At 47.4% G+C, this 18,958-nt stretch overlaps 1 protein-coding gene across 6 annotated transcripts in view; it reads left to right on the forward strand.

The window, feature by feature from the left end:
• Positions 1-17,985, forward strand: part of Babam2 (BRISC and BRCA1 A complex member 2) — a 386,973-nt gene extending 368,988 nt beyond the window's left edge. For 5 of the 6 annotated variants that reach the window (NM_144541.1, NM_181279.1, NM_181280.1 and 2 more), the window contains one exon: positions 17,616-17,774. In NM_144541.1, coding sequence (NP_653124.1) covers positions 17,616-17,679 — 64 coding nt within the window. In that variant the 3' untranslated portion in view covers positions 17,680-17,774. Of the gene's footprint in view, positions 1-17,615 lie in introns of all 6 variants that reach the window. The other variant, XM_011240687.3, reaches the window with a different exon arrangement.
• Positions 17,986-18,958: the final 973 nt, after the last annotated feature.

Genomic DNA, 18,958 nt, shown 5'->3' on the forward strand with positions numbered 1-18,958 from the left:
TCCCTTGCCGCCTGTGGCCCCAGGAGCAGCACATTGGAGTCAGGGCCTGGAGTGAGGAAGCTTGCATGTGGAGTGGCTTGGGGTGGCCTTCTGCTTCAACAGCTCACCCAGGAGGCTGAAGGCCTTCATGTCCTTGGGTTGAGCCCAGGATATTCTTGAGCAGAAATAACTTTCTGGGGGTCTAAAGACCCAAGGACTTTTAAGCAAGATGAATAAGCATAGCTAAATTTATTATTAGGGCTTATGAATGAGAGAAAAGAGTAAGGGTACAGTGACAGGCAGGCCTCAAGCAACGTGGCCTTCACAGTAACCTCCAGATCATCAGAGGATGGGATGCACAGCGAGAAGTGGAGAAAAAATTCCAGTGACTCCTGTCTTCCACACAGACACTTAGTCAACCCAGTGGAAAATGGAAGGCAAGAAAGCAGAAGTTAGGTCAAGAGATGCCTAGGTAAACCTTATCCAAAGTCACCTCTGAGGGGAAAATAATAATTCATTTCTTTGTGTCCCATGAAAGGCAGTGCCAGGTGCCCAACAGAGAGAAACAGGACATAACTGTATGTTATGGGTTGGCAAATCCATTCAGCAAATATATAGGAAACATGTGCAAGAAATTATATACAAAACATGTGCAGAGCCCTGGAGACCCTAACATTTAACACACACACACACATACAGAGAGAGAGAGGGAGAGAGAGAGAGAGAGAGAGAGAGAGAGGTGCTATTCTCAGAATGTTGAAACTCAGAACCCCTATTTCAAAGAACCCCAGCTCCCAGGCATTATTGTAATGCCTGGCATAGTGTTGTTTAGTGGTGGCTGCTGCCACACTGAGACACTTGATCTTTTTTCTGAATGCAGTAGGGTTTTCCTAACAAACTTATGGGTTGATATAGGTCCACCTTAATGTGGGCAAGTAGATCCTAGTAGAGCATTCATGGCCTTGGAAATGGCGATGAAGTTGGTGAGAGCATCATGTCTTCTTGTCAAGCTCTTCATCAAGGACCCAGTAAAGGAACCATTGGCTTGGACCCATTAACCCTTACCTTGCCAGCCTGGAGCTTTCCAAACCTATTCTGGTTCTCTGGTGTTAGAATGCCATGTATATAGAACTGAAGATTGCCAGTTGGAAAAGTGCCTGCTTTACAGGTTGTATGAGTTTGTTCCTCAGAACCCACATCTAAAAAGCCAGATGGAGTGGCACACGCTTGTAGCACAGGAGAGGCAGAAATAGGTAGATCCCTGTGATGTGCTGGCTGGCCAACCTATCTCCTTGATAAGTTCCAGGCCATTGAGAAACCCCTTCTCAAAGTGGGGGGGGGGGGGAGAGGGGTACATCACCTAAGGAATGACACCCAAGGTTGTATTCTAGTCCCTTCATATACCATACCCATACACATGAACATCCATATATGTACACACTCACATGTACATGCACACACTATGTACACACATGGACATACACACACTATGTACACGTGTACTCACATGTACATACACACACATGAAAATAGAGTTGCTAGATACAGTGCCACTTACTGCAAAAACAGTAAAGTTTTGCTAAGTAACAAATAAGTTCATAAAAGTATCCCCCTTGCAAGACATATTGACACTAAAATGTCAAATGCTGTTTATCTAAAGCTTGAACATAGTAGGGCTTCCTGTGCTGAAGGACAATCCAAACCAGGTCCTTAGCTAGAGCAACCTGCATATCTAAAAGTAGGATCGACTCTCCTTGTCTCTCAGGTAATAAAAGCTCTATCTAGAGGACCTCGGGCAGAGCCAGCAGTGCAGATAGTCCCCACTGTGTGGGAGTGGGAGTGGGAGAGGCAGGAGGAATGTCACATGCTGATCTGCACATCCCTCCCAGCTCTCAGTGTCCCTAAACACAACACAGCTCAGACCTGCCTGCCTCAGGCTTCAAAGTTCCATGGAGGATTTTTCTTTTCAGAACATTCTCGCAGACAGTTGGTAGAAGAGGCCTCAGAGGCCTAGTAACTTATCTCACTGAAGAAGAGCCAGCCTCAGAGTCAATGAGTGCCTCCTCTACAGGGTTCCTCCTGAATTTGAGAGAGCAACCCTCATCCCCCATGTGGGATGCTAATGGACTGGCTGGTCACTGCACCAAGAATCTGAGACTAGAGAAGGCAGTTCAGGAGGAGGCGCTCTGCCCCAGTTCCGAATCTCTTCTGTCTTCTGCTTTGGGCCCTTAGTGATTATTCAGGGGATCTGAGAGTTCCAGGCACTCTTGTTTCTGAATAGTTTCTGTGGATTGCAGGATAAGCCCTCCCTAGGGCCGGTGCTCCCTCCTTTGAGACACCACGCTAGGCTATGTATTTGGATCCCTCTCTTGAAGGCAGTGGCTAAGCCCTAACAGACCATGCTGCTGGGAATGGTGGATTCCCTGAGACCAGGCTGATCCTAGCCTGCCTGGTGCACACTTCCTTGCTACATTCTCTGCCCCACCCTGACCAAGTGTTCTGTGGTTGCAATGGAAAAATCCACCTTAAAGAAGATAGTTTTAAACATCAGCTTCAGGAAGATTCTGTGTAACCTGAGGTGAGAATTAAAGCAAAGCAGGTTTAGGTTTGGGCAGAATCGAGTACCCTTGTGCCTGAGAGTGACTTTGACCTCTTATTCCTCCCAGACTGATTATCCAGCTGCCAGAGAGTTCTTAGACGAATCACTTCATTAAATAGTGTCACTGGCAAGGTGATATTAGCCCTAAGACCAGTTTTATCTGGACGTTCTGAAAGCACACTTGACTGTTCAGGCAGAGACGGCCCACGTGAACCGCAAGCTTGATCATGGGATCTTCCTTTCTTCATTTTCTTGTTCTTGCCTCAGCCTGTCAGGAGACCAAGAAAACTTGTTTTGAAAATGCTTGACAGCCAAAACAACCTGTTCTCAGCCGGACAAGAGGGCTTGTCCTCCCTGACCATTTCTGTGCAATTAGACAAACTGCTGACTGGAAAAAACGAATTTGCTGCTTTCTTCTCCTATTGTCCACAGACAAGTGCAGTGGCTTTCCAGTTCCTTTTGGCTTCTTTCCACAGCCCTTCTCCTGAGGCACTCTTAGACTGTGTCTGAGTCTCGCTGATTAGTGACCACGAGCAGCATACACTAGGAAAGCCACAACCCCTTCTTCCATCAGTGCGAGATGAGTTGTGTATCCCATCTTAGACAGATTGGACCCAAACAGAGATGTTTAACCTGTGATTTTCCATTCAATTGTTAGTCCCTTCTTGTAGGGTGAAAGTCTTATTTAAAATCTCCAATTATCCAAGTAGCCATCTTTCCTTCAACTTTGTTGGCTCTTGGGCCTGCTCTGTTCCCACCATGAAGCCTTGCAAATTCAGTCTTGGACAGCAGCATAATTCCCTGAGGGAATTCACCTCTACACAGAGAAGGTGCAGACTAGATAAGGGATCAGTGAACAGTCAGAGATCTGCACTACCAGCGCCTGTTTTTATGAATAAAGTTTTATTAGAACATAGCTACCCCTGTCCATTTACATCTTGTCTACAGCCATGATCAGTTCAGAGCAGATACGAGTTATTGTGACAGAGATTTGACCTACAAGCTGAAAATATCTAATGTCTGACTCTTTACAGAATATGTGTTGACCTTTAAACTGGAAGTGCTCTGAGTTCTAACAAGGACTCTGGTCCCTAAAGTAGGTACCAAGGAGCTGACTAGGAAATAGGTCTCTCCTTCTCCCCATAGTTGGCACTACAGAGCATGCTCTGTGAAGTGCATAAAGGGTGGGGAGCTTACTCCCCTTTGTTTTTACAGGTTTTTTTTTTCTGTATGTCTGTGTTTGTTCATTGGTCTGGTGGCTCTGACACACATGGTGTCTACCAGATTTAGATGGGGGCAGGGGGCCAACACCCTCCTTGCTGCGTGGGACTGATTGTCTTCAGCGGCTTGGTTCAAGGTGGGACACCCATGTGTACCTACATGGAAGGGAATGCTGATTTGAATACTGACTCATCTGCTTGGTAAACACAGTGGGTAAGGGAACCACATGCTGTCTTCAAGAGCCCAGATGCCCAACCCTCTCCCACCCCTGCTCTGTCTGGATTCGCCTTCTCTCCCAGTCTGAGCAGTGGGATGGGGAAGAAGGCCAAAAGTGCTGAAGTGATTGGTAAGCTCTAGTAAGAAACCAGGAAGGGCTCCTAAGGGACCCCCTAAAATGTGAGCTAGGGGGAAAACCAGTGAGGCTCCTAAAGGACCTCTAACGTGAGAGCTAGGAAGCACCTATTTTTTTTTTAACCTTTTTGCACTCAAAGCCAATGCAAACAAGGGTGTCATTTATAGAATTCACTTCCCAATGAATTTACTTTGCGAGCTTCTGTTATATACCAGCTCTTTACTGACCAAAACTGCAAACTTGGTCTGCAGGAAAGCTTGTGCAGACTAGGAAAGGCTGCCTCTGCCCCCTTTAGGTTGGTAGTTTCACTAGTAGCTTGGAACAAAGCTGTCTCTTTTCTCTGCTCCTCTGACTCTGAATGAACACACAGCTTAGCAAGATGAGCACAGGCTGGGCACTGTGTTGCCCTGCCACAGCAGTTGCTGGACTCCCAGATGCAATAGCGGTTGCTGACACTCGCCCGGTGTGTCCACAGAGTCCTGTAATGTGATCCTTGCTGCCTGGTATGTCGCCTTGCCTTTGAGATCATAACAAGCAGAAATAGTCTCAGTAACACCCTTCCACACCTGCCCCCAGCCCCCTAAGCAACAAGAACATGGCTCAGGGATGGAGGGTGGGTGCTCTGTGGTTGCGAGCAGAGACATGGTTCTCTTGTTTAGGCTTCATTAGTTCAGGTGCTGATGTTGGCCCATCCTTGCCAACTTCTGGCCTAAAACTAGCTCAGCTTGAAGCACACACATGGTTTCCCACTATGTGCTATCTCAAAGGCAACACACACTAACAGCACCAAGAGTTGGTTCAGAGGCCCAGAGTTAGGTACGCCATTCATGAGGAAACTGACCCCATTCCCAAGGCAGCGATCGGGTCACATGCTGCACAGTAAGTACAGGGGTGGCATTCCACTGGGACACCGCCTACCCTCACACTGTGTACTGTCAGAACTGTTTGCTGAAGGCTGTGACACGCTCCCATGGATATTATGTGTGGTCAGATCTGATGCCACTCCTCAGTTCATGCTGGGAATTATAGTGGGCCAGGCACATGAACACATTTTTTAAAGATTTCCATCTTCCATGTCTCAGCCTGCATCTGACTTTGGCTCCCAAAGTTTAGAGTCTAGTGGAGAAGGAAGAAAGAGAGGCCGGGTACCTGAATCCTTCATATCAATTTCCTGTCCTTGTTCTCAGTTTGAAAAGACTATGGGAGGAGAGGGAGTGTCACTCATCATTGTCTTGAGCCCCTAAAATGTGTAGAGCACCCTTCTAAGGAACAATTGTGTCCTATGGATATATCACATCTGTCTTGGTGACCTCAAAAGATGGAGTGGAAAGATGAAGGGCAGACATGCAGATCACCATTCACCCCATGGGAGGCAGGAAGATGAGGTCAATATGGAACTGGCCATGCAACCATACCCAAGGCTTGAGATTAAATGGTCCTGGTTTTCTAAGTGTGCAGCTTCCAGTCACCAGGCTTCTGATGTTGTTGAAGTGTGTTGTGGTGGCTGGACACAGGATTGAGACAGCACTCCAAGGGCCGCATTGTGTAGAATGTGGCACACGTCAGACTTCATTCTTCCCCTTCAATGTCTAAGCTTCAGTGGCCTCAGAAGGCGCCAAAGGCCCTCCCAAGCTAGAGGGTACTATTGGCAGGGCACTGGGTTGCATACATGTTCCTGTCTGACACTGAGCTAGTTCCTGCCTTACTGTATGCCCGCTTGTTTGTGGATATTGTGGAATGGAGTAACAAGATCCACTTATTGTGGAGTAGAATAACAGGCTCTATCCTGTACATACTGCTATTTGGATTACAATGAAGTTATTTTTAAAAGCACATTATAAATTGCAAAATACCAAGTGCCAAGTTAGTTCATTCACTTAACTAACAGACACTGGAAAGTTATAGGGTGCCAGGTGGCACCAGTGAGTCCAGATCTCTCTGGAAGGTGTTCAAGGAGGACAGTGACTCAGTTGGTAAAGTGCTTGCCACACAAGCATGAAGGTCTGAGTCTGAGGCTTGGCACACATGTAAAAAGCCAAGCCTGGTGATGCACACTCATAGTCCCAGGGCAGGTGAGGCAGAGACGGGATCCCTCGGATTCACTAGCCAGAGACCGGAACCTGAGAACAAGCCTCAGGTACCAGTGAGACCCTGTCTCCAAAAACAAGGTGGACAGCTTCTAAGGAAGGTAACCTCTAGTCTTCAGATACATGTCCACATGCATCTACATAAATATACAGACATAGAGAAAGAGGAGAGAGGCTGTGGGAGGGGGTAGATAGTCTGGTAAGAGTAGGGTGGGGCAGAAAGAAAACCAAAGTGGCCTCAGTTCTTCCAATGCCCGACATTGTGCTCTTAACACCCCAAGCAGAAAAAAAGATGGAGACCCTAGGACTTCCCCAAAAACATGGGGAGCAAGTGATGCGTCTGTATTTAAATTTAGTTCTGCTTCTAAAGCTCACAGTTTTCCCTCACAGCTGGGCAGCACAGTTGTAGAATGTGCTCCTTGCCTTTGAGTAACCAGGAAGCTCTAACATCCAGTCTTCTCCCAACAATGACCCAGACAAAAACCAAGGCCAGGCAGATCCTCTGGTTCTAGACCAGACCATAGGAATCCTGTCAAGTTGGAACAGAAGATGGACATAATGAGACCCTGTCTCAAAAATTTCAAGGAGGGCTGGAGAGATGACTCAGCAGTTAAGAGCACTGGCCACTCTTCCAGATGATCCAGGTTGGATTCTCAGAACCCACATGACATCTTACAGCCATCTGTAACTCCAGTTCTAGGAGACCCAACGCCATCTTCTGTTTGTATTCCGTATACCACCAGGCATGCATGTAGGACACAGACATAAAATAGACATAAAACAGCAAAACACCCATGCACATGAAATAGTGAAATAAAATGTAAAAGCCTGAAGAAGAATACACGCATGGATGGACGAGGAGTGTAATTCAGTGGGAGAGCTCTTGCTTAGTGTGTATTAAGCCTTTGGGTCAGTCTCCAGTGCCAAAGCATCCAGTGGGGGTATTTCTTTGCCACTGAGATTATGCAGCACCCCAACCACACCTTAGCCCCAAGATAAGCCCAGAAAACAAACTAGAGTTGTTCCCACAGATGGGGCAAAGTAGTTTAAAGAACTTTATCTAAAGCTTGGCAGACCACACACAGTACTAAAGCCAGAAACACCCAGGAGACTCTCCCTGTAACACACAAGAAAGCAGGACCCAGCTCAGATAGGCAGCCTTCAGCTATTCAACCACTGTGTGCCACAAAAATGGACAACTTCTCTTCGAGTATTGAGCCCTGCATTCTGAAAGGCACCCGAGAGTGTTACCCACCCCTTACAAGTACTATTAGAGCAAGCTCTGCCTCAGACAACCTGCTAAGGTCACTCCTAACCCTTCGTTTCTCCAGCACCAAATTGGTGCTCAGCAGTTGTCCAAATCAGATAGCTAGGGGATGTTCGACATGGGAAACTCCATTGCAGGGCCTGATCCTAACCCAGGCCTCAAGAGAGATGAGGTTGGATTTCCAAGAGGCAGAAAATCCTCCCAACATGCTTCAGGGCGTAGGAAAGTATTCTATACCTGCAAAATAAAGGGGCTTCTACCTAGCTGGCTCCCAGACTTGCAAATGAAATTAATTATTGTTTGTGATATACTTTAAGATCCCCAATGAAAGGCCTTGTATAAATGCACATTATTATTACTATTATTATTATTATTATTATTATTATTATTATTATTATTATTGAAGATGCTAGACATCTGGCCTGCTGCATAATGCCCAGGCATAGGTATGAGCAAAAAAGAAAGTTTTTCACTGACAGTAATGAGTGAGCCAAGGAGGGTTTGACCCATAACTAAAAGCAAAGCACCCAGCTCCCTTCTAGGGCCAGCATGCAGCTGTCTGATCTGGGAATCAAATGTTTATGTGTTCTATGAGGGCCAAGGTCCTGCTTACATGAATTGCTTTACCCCTGCAGGAACCAGCCATGCCTAGACCACATGTTCTCTAAGTATGTGTCTATTCACTTGAAGGATGGGAGGAAGGTAGCCAGGATGGAGACTGTCCATCATTCCTTACGATCCTAGGTCAGATCTGTAGATACGCAGGAGCTGTAGAGAAGCCTCAGACATATGCAGTACCTCTGATAATGGTTATTAAGACTTTGGAGGGAACCCCTCTAGCAAAGCACAGGGAGAAGTCATTATTAAATGCTTCCCACTTGAGAAACTGCCTATGACTAACATGGTTGGATTGACACCAAAATAATAATAATAGCAAACAATGACAGATAATAATATATTTGACCAACAGTCGCCTTAGAAACCATACCTTCATTTTACACATGAGGCTTCTAGGGCCCAGAGAGGTAAGGTGGCTTATCCAAGGTCACACAGCCAGTAAGAAACAGAGCTAGAATCTCTGGAGCATCCCCAGCCACAGTCTATCCATCCATTGTGTTTGGATCAAAGGTGCCCCATTTTATAGCACTGGGCAACAGAGCTTCCAGATGACATCTATGGTGAAAAAAGTTTGTAGGTACTCTTGTTCTCCTGGGACTCTTTATTTAGGGAACATTTATGGTGCCTCCAGGGTCACGTGGACAGACTGCATTTGCCTTTCTTGGAGTTCCTTTTCTTCTGTCCTTTCAGACAAGTAAAATATCCCCAGCTTCCATTAAGGTTCACTAAGTGTCAGAAAACTAAATGGGCAGGCAAGACGGTCAGGTTCATCTCTCCTGTGCCTTGTTAGCACGGCCATAATTCTGAGAAGCACTCCAGGACAGGTCCTAAGGTACCAGTCAGTATCTCTAGACACAATGCAAGATGTTGGGCCATCTGAGCATATGCAAAACAAATGCAGGGGCAGTGAGAACTGACCATGAGCTGCTCTTGAAATTCACTAGTAGCTAGCTAGGTATTCTATTAAAAGTTTTAGTGGATGAAGAAAAGAGCATTCAGCTAAAACACTATTTGGGAGGGGGAGAGCCACCAAATCAAGCTATCCTATCTCTTCTTTCCCTGTAGATAAGGAAGTGAAAGCATTATTCCTTTTGGTGGAGCCAGGGATGCAGCCTGTTTCCCACCTCAGTTGCTAGTGTTCACTCTACTGGAAATTATGTTAGAGTGGAAAGGAAAGAGCATATTCTTTGGAGTCAGCAGCCCTGGGTTCATAATAGCATGACTTCCTGTTAGCGTGTGACCCTAGAAAAGCCAGTGGGCATCTCTGGATCATTGATTTCTCATTGGTCAAAGCAAAGACACCGACCTGATGATGGGGCCATTGGGAGTCAGTGGAAAACAACAGAGATGAATGTAAGCAGCTTGGTGTCAAGCACAGGACAAACTCTTTCCTTCCCTCATACTTGAGGCTTCTAAGTATTGTTTAAACCATAAAGGTTCACAAAATGCTATTTCCCCTGGCCACATGTGATCCTCTTGGATTTTATTTAAGTTATTTACACTGGTCAGGATCCACTGAATGGATTTCACAGCCCAGTATTTGAGTGAGCCTACTTCATACCATGAATATCATCTGCCTACATTACACATATGTCCTTTTTGCAATCCCTCCCTTCGCTGTCTGTAACAGATACCAAGGGCCACAGATAGCTGACAGCACATCCTGGGGTGGCATTGCAGGACTGTGAGCTGCTGCAGAGTATTGTGAGCCCTGTGGACACAGAGCGGGTGCTTCTCTGTTAGCTCTCTGACTTGTTTGGTCCACTGGCTGTGAATGAAAAGGGTGTAAAAGTCCCTCAGTTTGCTATGAAAGCCAGCCATAAACACCTTTCCTGGGAACCAAAGACTCAGAGCACTTACCAGATGCTATGCCCAAAAGCCAAGGCAGCTGGGGAAGCCATGAGCCCCTAGACACTTGAGGTCTAGAATTCACCCACTAAGCCATATTTGCTGCCTGGCAAACAATACATCACAGCCACCAAGAAGCTCAACAGGAAGACTGTTGTTTTAACCCTACAAAGAATTAATATCCTAAAGGTGATCTTGATCCTCAGGGACTATAACTAGACCCTGAGTCTAGACTAATACCAGGTGGTGCTATATGGAAACCCTGAGCACCTCCTCCTCCTGTTGGAGCCTGGACCCCACACTCCCTGTGGTCAGCCCTGCTGGTTAGGCTGAGCACTTCCTCTCAGGGGGTCATCCTTTGGTGTTTCCCCTTTTTCTTACTAAGCAAGAGAAGGCCATCTGTGACCTTGAAGGTGACTCACCATCATCAAATAGATGGTCACTTCCCCCTAGCAGGTGAGCCGATGAGTAGCCCTTCTTGTGGCCAAGGCTGTGGTCAGATCCCTCACCATCCATGGGCCTTCACACTGCCATCACATCCTGGCCTGAGCTAGGTTCCTGCTTGCCCTTAGCAGAGTAATCGGGGGATCGTCTGTGTGAGCAAAATAGGCAGAAACAAGTGACAGGACCTGATGAGCACAGAGCTGGGCCTTGCTTGGGCTTTGAAGCTCCCAGCAGCACCTCATTCCTCATTCCCAGCACACCTACTACCTGCTGCAGCTTCACCAGCTCATGCCAGATGACCAGAGAGGAAACAAACAAGACTTGTTTGCCAGCTCCTGGACTGCTAGGCCATCCTAGAGCAGACTTCTTTTATTTATACACCAGGTTAGAAGTCACCTGTAATGAAGCCTGAGAAAGACAGGCACAAGGATACTGAGGACAGGCCATTCTAATTTCAACCAAAGCCAATATGGACCGACCAGGATTCTGCATCATAGTAAGGGGCCATTGCAGTTCAACCTCCCCTACAACCTCCCTTGTAGCAATGTGATCGTTCCTTCCCTTATAAAATGATATTGCTCTAAAGCACTTCTTCACATATCTGTTTGAGGAACCCATGTAGAGCTGTGTGTGTAGAGTACCCAGTGTGAAACTGGGGTGCATATGATGAGCAGGGATCTTCCGTCCTAAGAGTATGGGAAACTGTTTGGCATATGATAGAGGCATTCACTCAGAGATGGAAGCCCAGCAGAGCAAGCCAGCCTTATAGCTGAGGCCTGTAGGATGTTCTTTCCATCCCTCTCCATTTGCCAGCTAGCCCTCTGCTCTCTTCTACCACTGTGAATGCCACTGTGCACACTGTACTTGAGTATTCACTCTCCAGGATGCAAGAGACACTGCCCCCCAACAATTGCAGTAACTGACTACAAGCTGCCCTGGCCCCAAAGGAATTGGCCAGGCTCCGGAAGACCTCATAGAGGGCTTCAGAAGGGCAGCAAACTGCTAGGTAACCCTGAGCACTTTAGAATTTTTAGCTACCCTGTGGTTCGTCAGGAATCAGGTTCCATTCCAATACCTGCATGTGTAGACCTGGTCTCTGAAGCCCTTCCACAACAGCTTTTGATGATTGAGTTTAGCAATACTGAGATCACAACCTTAGCCTTCTCATAGGTGAGGCAGCACACTGCCTAACACACAGTCAGGACACAAGTCTAAACACCCTCAGCCAAATCAAACCACGCTGGCCTGAGACCGGTGAGCAGAGTGCTGTGGGATTCAGCCCAAGGAAGACTGGGCCTGTGTATGAAGCCATTAGCATGTGACATTGTGTTCTCAGCTTAATATCAAGACTTTGCATGTTCAGTGTACTAATTCCTCATTTTATAAGCTTGGACACCACCCCTCACACCCCAGAAACAAACCAGAGCTGCTCAAGGAATGCCATGTGTAGCAAGACTCCCTACGAACCGTTACAAAAACACTTGTTTGTTCTTAAACCCCATACCAGAGAGCCAAGCTACCATCACCCCGGGCACAACAGTCAAACAGACTCCCACTGGCAGTCACTGATCCACCATGCTGCACAGAGTTAGATGGGCAGTTGCTACCTGGGCTTTGGAAGGTTTGCAGGGAAGAACATCAAAATGAAAGCAAGTCCTTTTTTTTTTTTTTTTAGATCTTTTGTAAGCCTGGCCTTTTGACACGAGGCGAGAACCCAGAATGAGTCTGTATTTACATGGCAGTCCAGGACAGTGAGGACAAGGCAAGACCAAAGACCACAAGGCATGATTAGCAGGACTTGCCTTACAGTGTTTACAGGACTGCTTTGATTTTCATACCACAATCGGTTTTCATGTGACTGATGAAAACCATGTGCCAGTTGAAGTCACAGCTGCAGAACGGAGCTGGAAAAGGCAGGGAGAACTATTAGGTATTTGGAACTTGCCTCTATTTTCATAAATGACCTCTGGCTTGGTTTATATGTTCTAGATTTTCTGACAGTGAGGGTCATGCCTCTGAACCACTTCGCCCAGCCCACCCTAGCCCACCCCACCACCACACTGGCCTGGCTCGAACATCACAGGTCTGTCTCATCTTACAATTGCCCAGAGAAAAGCACTTTTTAATTCAAGTCTTGTTTTGGAAGAAGGCAAATATTTAGGCTTTTGCAAAATAAAAAGATCTGTCTGAGGACCACGCCAAATAATTCTGCCCTTGTCTTGGGCAGCTCGTCATATGACTTTTAAGCCCTTTCCTAGTCAACAGCTGTGACCTCCTTCCTGACCAAAAATTTGTACCCAAGGAGCAAACCCAGCAGGTTTGGAAGATGAATGAGGGCCTCAGGTAGCTTTGGCTGCAGAGCTCACCCTTAGATGCCACCAGTATGCCACCAGTATGCCACCAAGCAGACCAGGACTGAATTTCAGAGGATCTATCCTGTCCCCAGGACATTGGCTGCTTGTCCAGTGTAAAAGTAGCCATCTCACTGCTCCAGCTGACAGCTCTGTATGGGATGTTTGAGGAAGGAGGAGTCAGTCAAGAAGCCACAGGAAGAGGATGAACTAAGGACACAGACTCGCAGACCTGTCTCCCTGTACAAGGCATCCCTCGTCCACAGAGACTCACGATGTTTATGGCTGTTTACAAAAACTCTGAACCTCTCTGCCCAATGCTTAGACCCAGCTTGGTCCCCATGTTAACAGTTGGCAGCATTGATCATCTATTAGGTTGGTTATTATGTCAAGGGCTTACTTGGGCCATCTCATTTAAGAACCTTTTAAGGTAGCTATAGTTGTTCCCATATTATAGATGAAGAAGCCAAACTAATGTCACTTGCCCAAGGGATCCAGCTAATAAAGGCACATGAACAGGCCTGAAGCTGAGATCTCACTACTTCAGAGCCTACTCTACATGACCTGTCACCCACAGTCAGCGGCAGGCCAAGCTCTCAGCTGTGTAGAAGAGAGAGCTGCAGTCCAGAGAGGAGACTATCAGCCCTGGGTCCAGGGCAAGAGAAGGAGAGCTGCTAATAAGCACTGCGTCTCCTGCCCCGCGCCCTGCTGTACACAGAACTGACCTCATCACAGCCTGGGATCCCTTTGCTACAATTTGTTTTCTGGAGATTCTTGGACTGTGCTGGGATTTTGAAATCTCAAGCAATAGGACATCAATTAGACCTACCAAAGGGATGAGAGTATCAGAGCCTTATTCCACCCTGAAACATAATAGACTCTGAACTGTTCTGAAACTAAAACTTCTAGCATGAGTGGAGTGAGGGACTTGGCTGACTCCAGGCATCTGTCTCCTGCCACCACACCCACCCCTGGCCAGTTAATGCTAAGGCAAGGAGCCTTCCCTACCACATCACACACTTGGGAAGCTTTCTGGACACTTTGCCTTTGGTAACAGATGTAGATACCTAGTGCCGTTAGCATGCTGTGCCCTGGGCAGCTCCTCGTTTTCTCTGATAAAAACTAAATAATTGAAAGCAGGGCTCTAAAACCATCTATAAATGGGTGGGCGCCAGTTGTCATTTTCCCCCTCCTGTGCCTGCTTCCCCTCCCTTAACTGACTTAATGAGGAGCCAAGCTGAGAAGCGATCTCTGCAAACAGCTGGTAGCACCATGCCTTTAAATAGCCCTCGCCACACTTCCCTCGTGGAGGCACAGTTTGCCCTGGCAGGAAAAGCCCAGGAAACACAGGAAACTTTCTGCAAATTTTCCGCAAAGGAAGAGCCTGCCTGCCTATCAGTCATGCTCCCTGTTGCCAAGACCCTTTGTATAAGGGCCTTGCAGCCCCTTCCCCACAAGTGTTCCCAGGAAACACTGAACTAAGGGCTATAGCTCCAGACCCTATGAGACTCTGGTCCTGGGAGGGATGACAGGGGACCACTCGAACTATGGCTGCCAGGCTCAGGCTAATGCCTGGAGCCAATCCTTGCAGCCTTCACCGTCTATTTAACCAGGAATGTTGGGATCCTGCTGTATGTAACCTAGAAACAGCCAGAGTGACCCTGACTACAGTGACCTTGAAGTAAGGGCTACAGGCACTGACAGCAGCCTACCCACTCTGATCCTCAGATTAAGGGAGTCAGCTTTCCCCAGCTACACATCTAGACTGTTGGGAAAATAGAAGCCACTGGAATATGTGGCTTGCAGCCACAGTTGCCACACTCTGTCCTTTGTGAACCTCACCTTGGGGCTTCTCTTGGTTCGTCCAGCTGTGTTCCAGGTCAGGACACAGTCTCATCAGCTCTTTCTTATGTATGAAGAGTGTTTGGTCTGGTGCACCTGTGCACAAGTGCTTTAAAGTCAAGGTGACAGTGATGTAGGCACTGTGGGGCTGTGTCGGTCAGGAATGGATGAAAGATACTAAATCTATCTGTCTTTCTCTCTTTTCTCTGGCACAGTTTAAAATTTAATAACGGCTAGTTTCCTCTGTCACTACCTAAACACTACATTTACTGGTAGAGTATTATTCTCTCACCCACATACTTTAATAGTTAGAAATGCACAGGTTTAAACTAACCCTGCCAACAAGTGGCTACCATGAGCTATGTTCATTGAAGCCACTGTGGACTGCATGTTGAACCAGGGCTAAGCCAGTAAGCCCCATTTTACAGGGGCCATCAATGTGACCTGTCAGGGAGGATATGTGAATATTCAAATGTCCTGGAAGCACAGGGACTGACTATGGGCAGACGAGAATCCTCTGATGGCTTAGCAGTGTGGAAAGCATTCCATCTAACCTAAATGGAAGTGAAGGTGAGAATGGTGCTGCTAGAAAGAGGATGTAGTCACGTGCTGGAGGAGAGGCAGAAACACAGGCTTGGGGCTCATACACTAACTATGGGTGGGCTTAGAGGAGTCTGTAGCATAAGATGTATGTACTAGGAATGGAAGCTCTGCTTGCACTTTTTCTGAGAGTGTCCTTTGTTTACTTCTCAAAGGAATGCATACCTCAAAAATATTAAAGAATATATTTGTTTAAAAAACAAAACAAACAAAGTGAGTGGAAGGCAGATAGTGAGAACCATCCTGGGAGTCAGGAAGAGCGTTGGAGGAACACTAAGATCCTGGTCAGGTCTTGGAGACAGAGACAGTCAACAGAAAGGCATGGCTGGCTTGTGTCCTCAGGGAAGCAGGCTTCTGCGAGGATTTTGTTGAAGGGTAGCAAAATTAGAACAGGAATGTCACCAAGAACAAAGAAGAGGAGACTCTTGGCGGTGGATTACCAGCAAGGATCTAGGGAGACTTGGAAGCTAAAGGCTCTGTTAGAGAAGTGCACATTGGCCAGAGTGTCTTCTAGGTCAGAATGTTCTGCAGGTGGTTGGGACTGTGGGACTGGAATTCTGGGAGGGGAAAGAGGGTGGGAACCGGACTGGAGAGTACTGAAAGTGATGCAAGCCTTCAGACAACCATGAACTTGACCGTGTTCTGCATGAGTAGAGTGGAGAGCAGGGAGAGACAAGCTCCAAGAAAAGTTGTATCTGGGAGAGAGAGGGGCAGTAGAGCTAACAGTAGAGCTAAGATACTTAAAGTCACAGAATTGTGATGGAGAGATGAAGAAAGGGGGAGGGGAGAGAGAGAAAGAGAGAGAAAGAGAAAGCATTTCCAGTGAGAGGCACTAGCTTCTAAATGCTACAGAGATGCTATGGGGGTACCAGGACTGAGAAGCCCAGACATTCATAGTAGCCTGATTAGAAGGGATTCCAGTGGACTTGGTGGAGGAGAGCCGTGCGTCATCATTAACTGTACTCACTTTGGTCTAGAGATGACCACCCAGGGCCTGTTGGGTAGAGGGGTGCTCGTGCCCCATCGTAGGCCCTGTGGTGGAGGCGACTCCTGAGCGGCTCTCAGTGCTTTCAGGTGGGTCTGCTGTTAGTGATTTTAGTAATCAGGCAGATGCACTTCCTGCCTCTCAGTCAGCGCCTCCACTCCTAACTGGGCACTTCTCACCTCCTAAGAGCTGGAACCTGGCACCCAGATCTTTAATAAGATAGTTTGTGTGGATATTGGCAGTTCTTGGGGACTTCTCGTTCTTGTCATTGTTCTGGGAAAGTGAGATTACTGAGTGAGCTACCACTAAATGCCCAAGGATGACAGAGATAATGGAGGTGTCAGTCAGGAACTAAGAGGCCAGCCTGCGTAATGAAAGGTCCATTTCCCTGCACATACACAACTCCCCCTTTCCAATAGGCTTCTTTCTGCTCCAGCCATATCTTCTGTTAATTAAACCCACCCATCTTTCAATGACTGCCTGATAGGGTCCACAGTGCCACCAAGCTGTACCTACCACACACCTCCTTTTTATGTAAAGATTTTACATCTGCCTTCTCCTCTAAACTGAGATCTCTCCTATGTGACTAGTCCCACATCTGGGTCATCCCAGCAGTGTCTGGCACAAAGTAGGCTCAGCACATTCCATATCCTAATGTGGAATGTGGCTTTGTCTCTACAGAGTAGAAAGCCAGGTGTCTGGGTCAATGTGGTGGCTCACATCTATAATCCCAGCACTTGAGACAGGAGGATTTCTGGGAGTTAAGAGGCCAGCTGGGGTACCTAGTGAATTCTAGGCTTGCTTTAGCTATAGAGTAAGGGCCAGGCTAGTTTGGCTAAAGAGTAACACTTGTCTAAATAGAAAAAAATCAGGTATCCAGAAGGCTGTATGTTTTGTCCCAGCTTCCACCTGTCTTTACAAGGTCTCCCAAAGCCCAGCCAGGAAGCTAGACTACACGTGAGTGGAAATAAATACAGAGCATAACTCATTTAGGAATCCTTATTAGGTCTTTATGTTTATGAACTCATAGATCTAACTAAGGAGGGTATAACCCTGATGATATCTTCAGTCAAGGAAGTGACTAGGAATCAGTACGGTCTCTCTCTGTCCCGTAGCTTGTTTCAAGCCCAGTCTTCTCCTAGGAATGGACAGGTGGTTCTAAGGGTGAGTGTCTAGTAAATGTGGCAGGCAGAAGGCCAACATAGGCTCTTTAGACATCTATGAGAGGTAGTGCAGTAGTGAACTGCATGTAGTTCCCGTCAAACAGTCCAGAGGGCTTCGCCTCTGAAGAGGAGAGCCCAACCCAGCTTGCATGAACAATAAATAACAACTGTTCTGAGTTAGGGGGAAAGCTCTGAGTTGCATTTTTTTGTTCAAGCTGTTTATGCTAACCACAGTTCTTTCTCCCCTCTTTCCCACCAGGGCTTATTTCAAAACCTTTGTCCCTCAGTTCCAGGAGGCCGCATTTGCCAATGGAAAGCTCTAGGAAACACCAGTGCTGAGAGGCGGCCAACCAGACTGCTCAGTCCACATGCGTGTCAGCGCTCGGGCTGCTTGCTGGAAACTGCTCGGAATGTCTTCATGGCAGCCCTTGGCTCCCACAGCAGCTCTGCCTGCCCCGCACAGCCCTGCTCTGCCGGAGCCCAAAGCTGAGCTGGCTGGTCATACCCTGAATCCTAGCACCTCACTGCTGGTCGCCCCTCCTCCTCCTTAGATTTCCTAGCTGAAAGAAATAAACTGCTTTACGATGGAGAACTTTTCCAGGGAAAATAAAATGTCATGAATGCACACACCCTTCTTTCAAGTCTTTGTCCTGAAGGCTTCTTCAAAGTTCCATTGAACACCCTTGGCTTCTCCCCACCCTCTGAAACTGTTAGTGTTAAGTTTGTATATATAATTTGTACCCCAACATTCATACTTCCAGCTGAGGAAGTCTTCCACTGGAGAAGAGGTGACCCAGTGATTCTGAACCTGCAGGGCTCAGTTGCCTGCTCCCCAGGCCCAGAGCCAGCGCTCGGAAATCCTTTGGTCCCAGCACTGTGCACCCACGGCTCCTGTGTGGGTTCTGCCTTTCCCTCTCCTCAGCTCATGGGAGCTCCTTGGGCTATTCTGGCTCTGTGGGTTATTCATGGGAGACAAAGGGTAAGGGTCAAGAGCCATCACTGGTATGTGTGTGACATCTCACCTCAGGCCTGGCAACTGTGCGGCCGAGCAGGATCAAAGCTGGGGAGCCAGGTATATGTACATGCCAGGATGGAGTGGGCGATCACAAGTTTGCAGTTAGTCCGGGTTACGTAGCAAGACCATTTAGAAGCTGTCAAGTTTCTCTCCTAGCCATCCTTTACCACTCCCATCGGTGTATAGAGGGAAGAATGTGGCCAGGACGATCTAGTGACTGGAAGCAGAGCAGGAGCAGTGTGGGAAGGGTCAGCTAGGCCCTTCCCAGCAGTGCACAGCCTCCTAGCCTTCACACCAGCAGGCTGCAGTCAGCTTGACCACTTGACAAGGCCTACACACACTACAGTGTAGCACGCTCCTATCCTGAAGGCAACTTAAAGTGCACAGAGCATCCTTAAAAGCAAGAGAACCAAGAGTTGAGTGGTTGGCCTGGACTTCCTCTTCTGCTTTGTGAAACTGAGGTTCCTCCTACAGAGTACACACAGTCCTGTTGGGCCTCTCACTTGTTCCCTTGTTCCCGTGGAGGTTCTTAGAGCCAAGTTTTACCACATGAACCCAGAAAGGAGGGCATTCTAGACCCTTGTTGC

This window comes from Mus musculus, chromosome 5, assembly GCF_000001635.26.
Source record: "Mus musculus strain C57BL/6J chromosome 5, GRCm38.p6 C57BL/6J".
NCBI classification, from domain to species: Eukaryota; Metazoa; Chordata; class Mammalia; order Rodentia; family Muridae; genus Mus; species Mus musculus.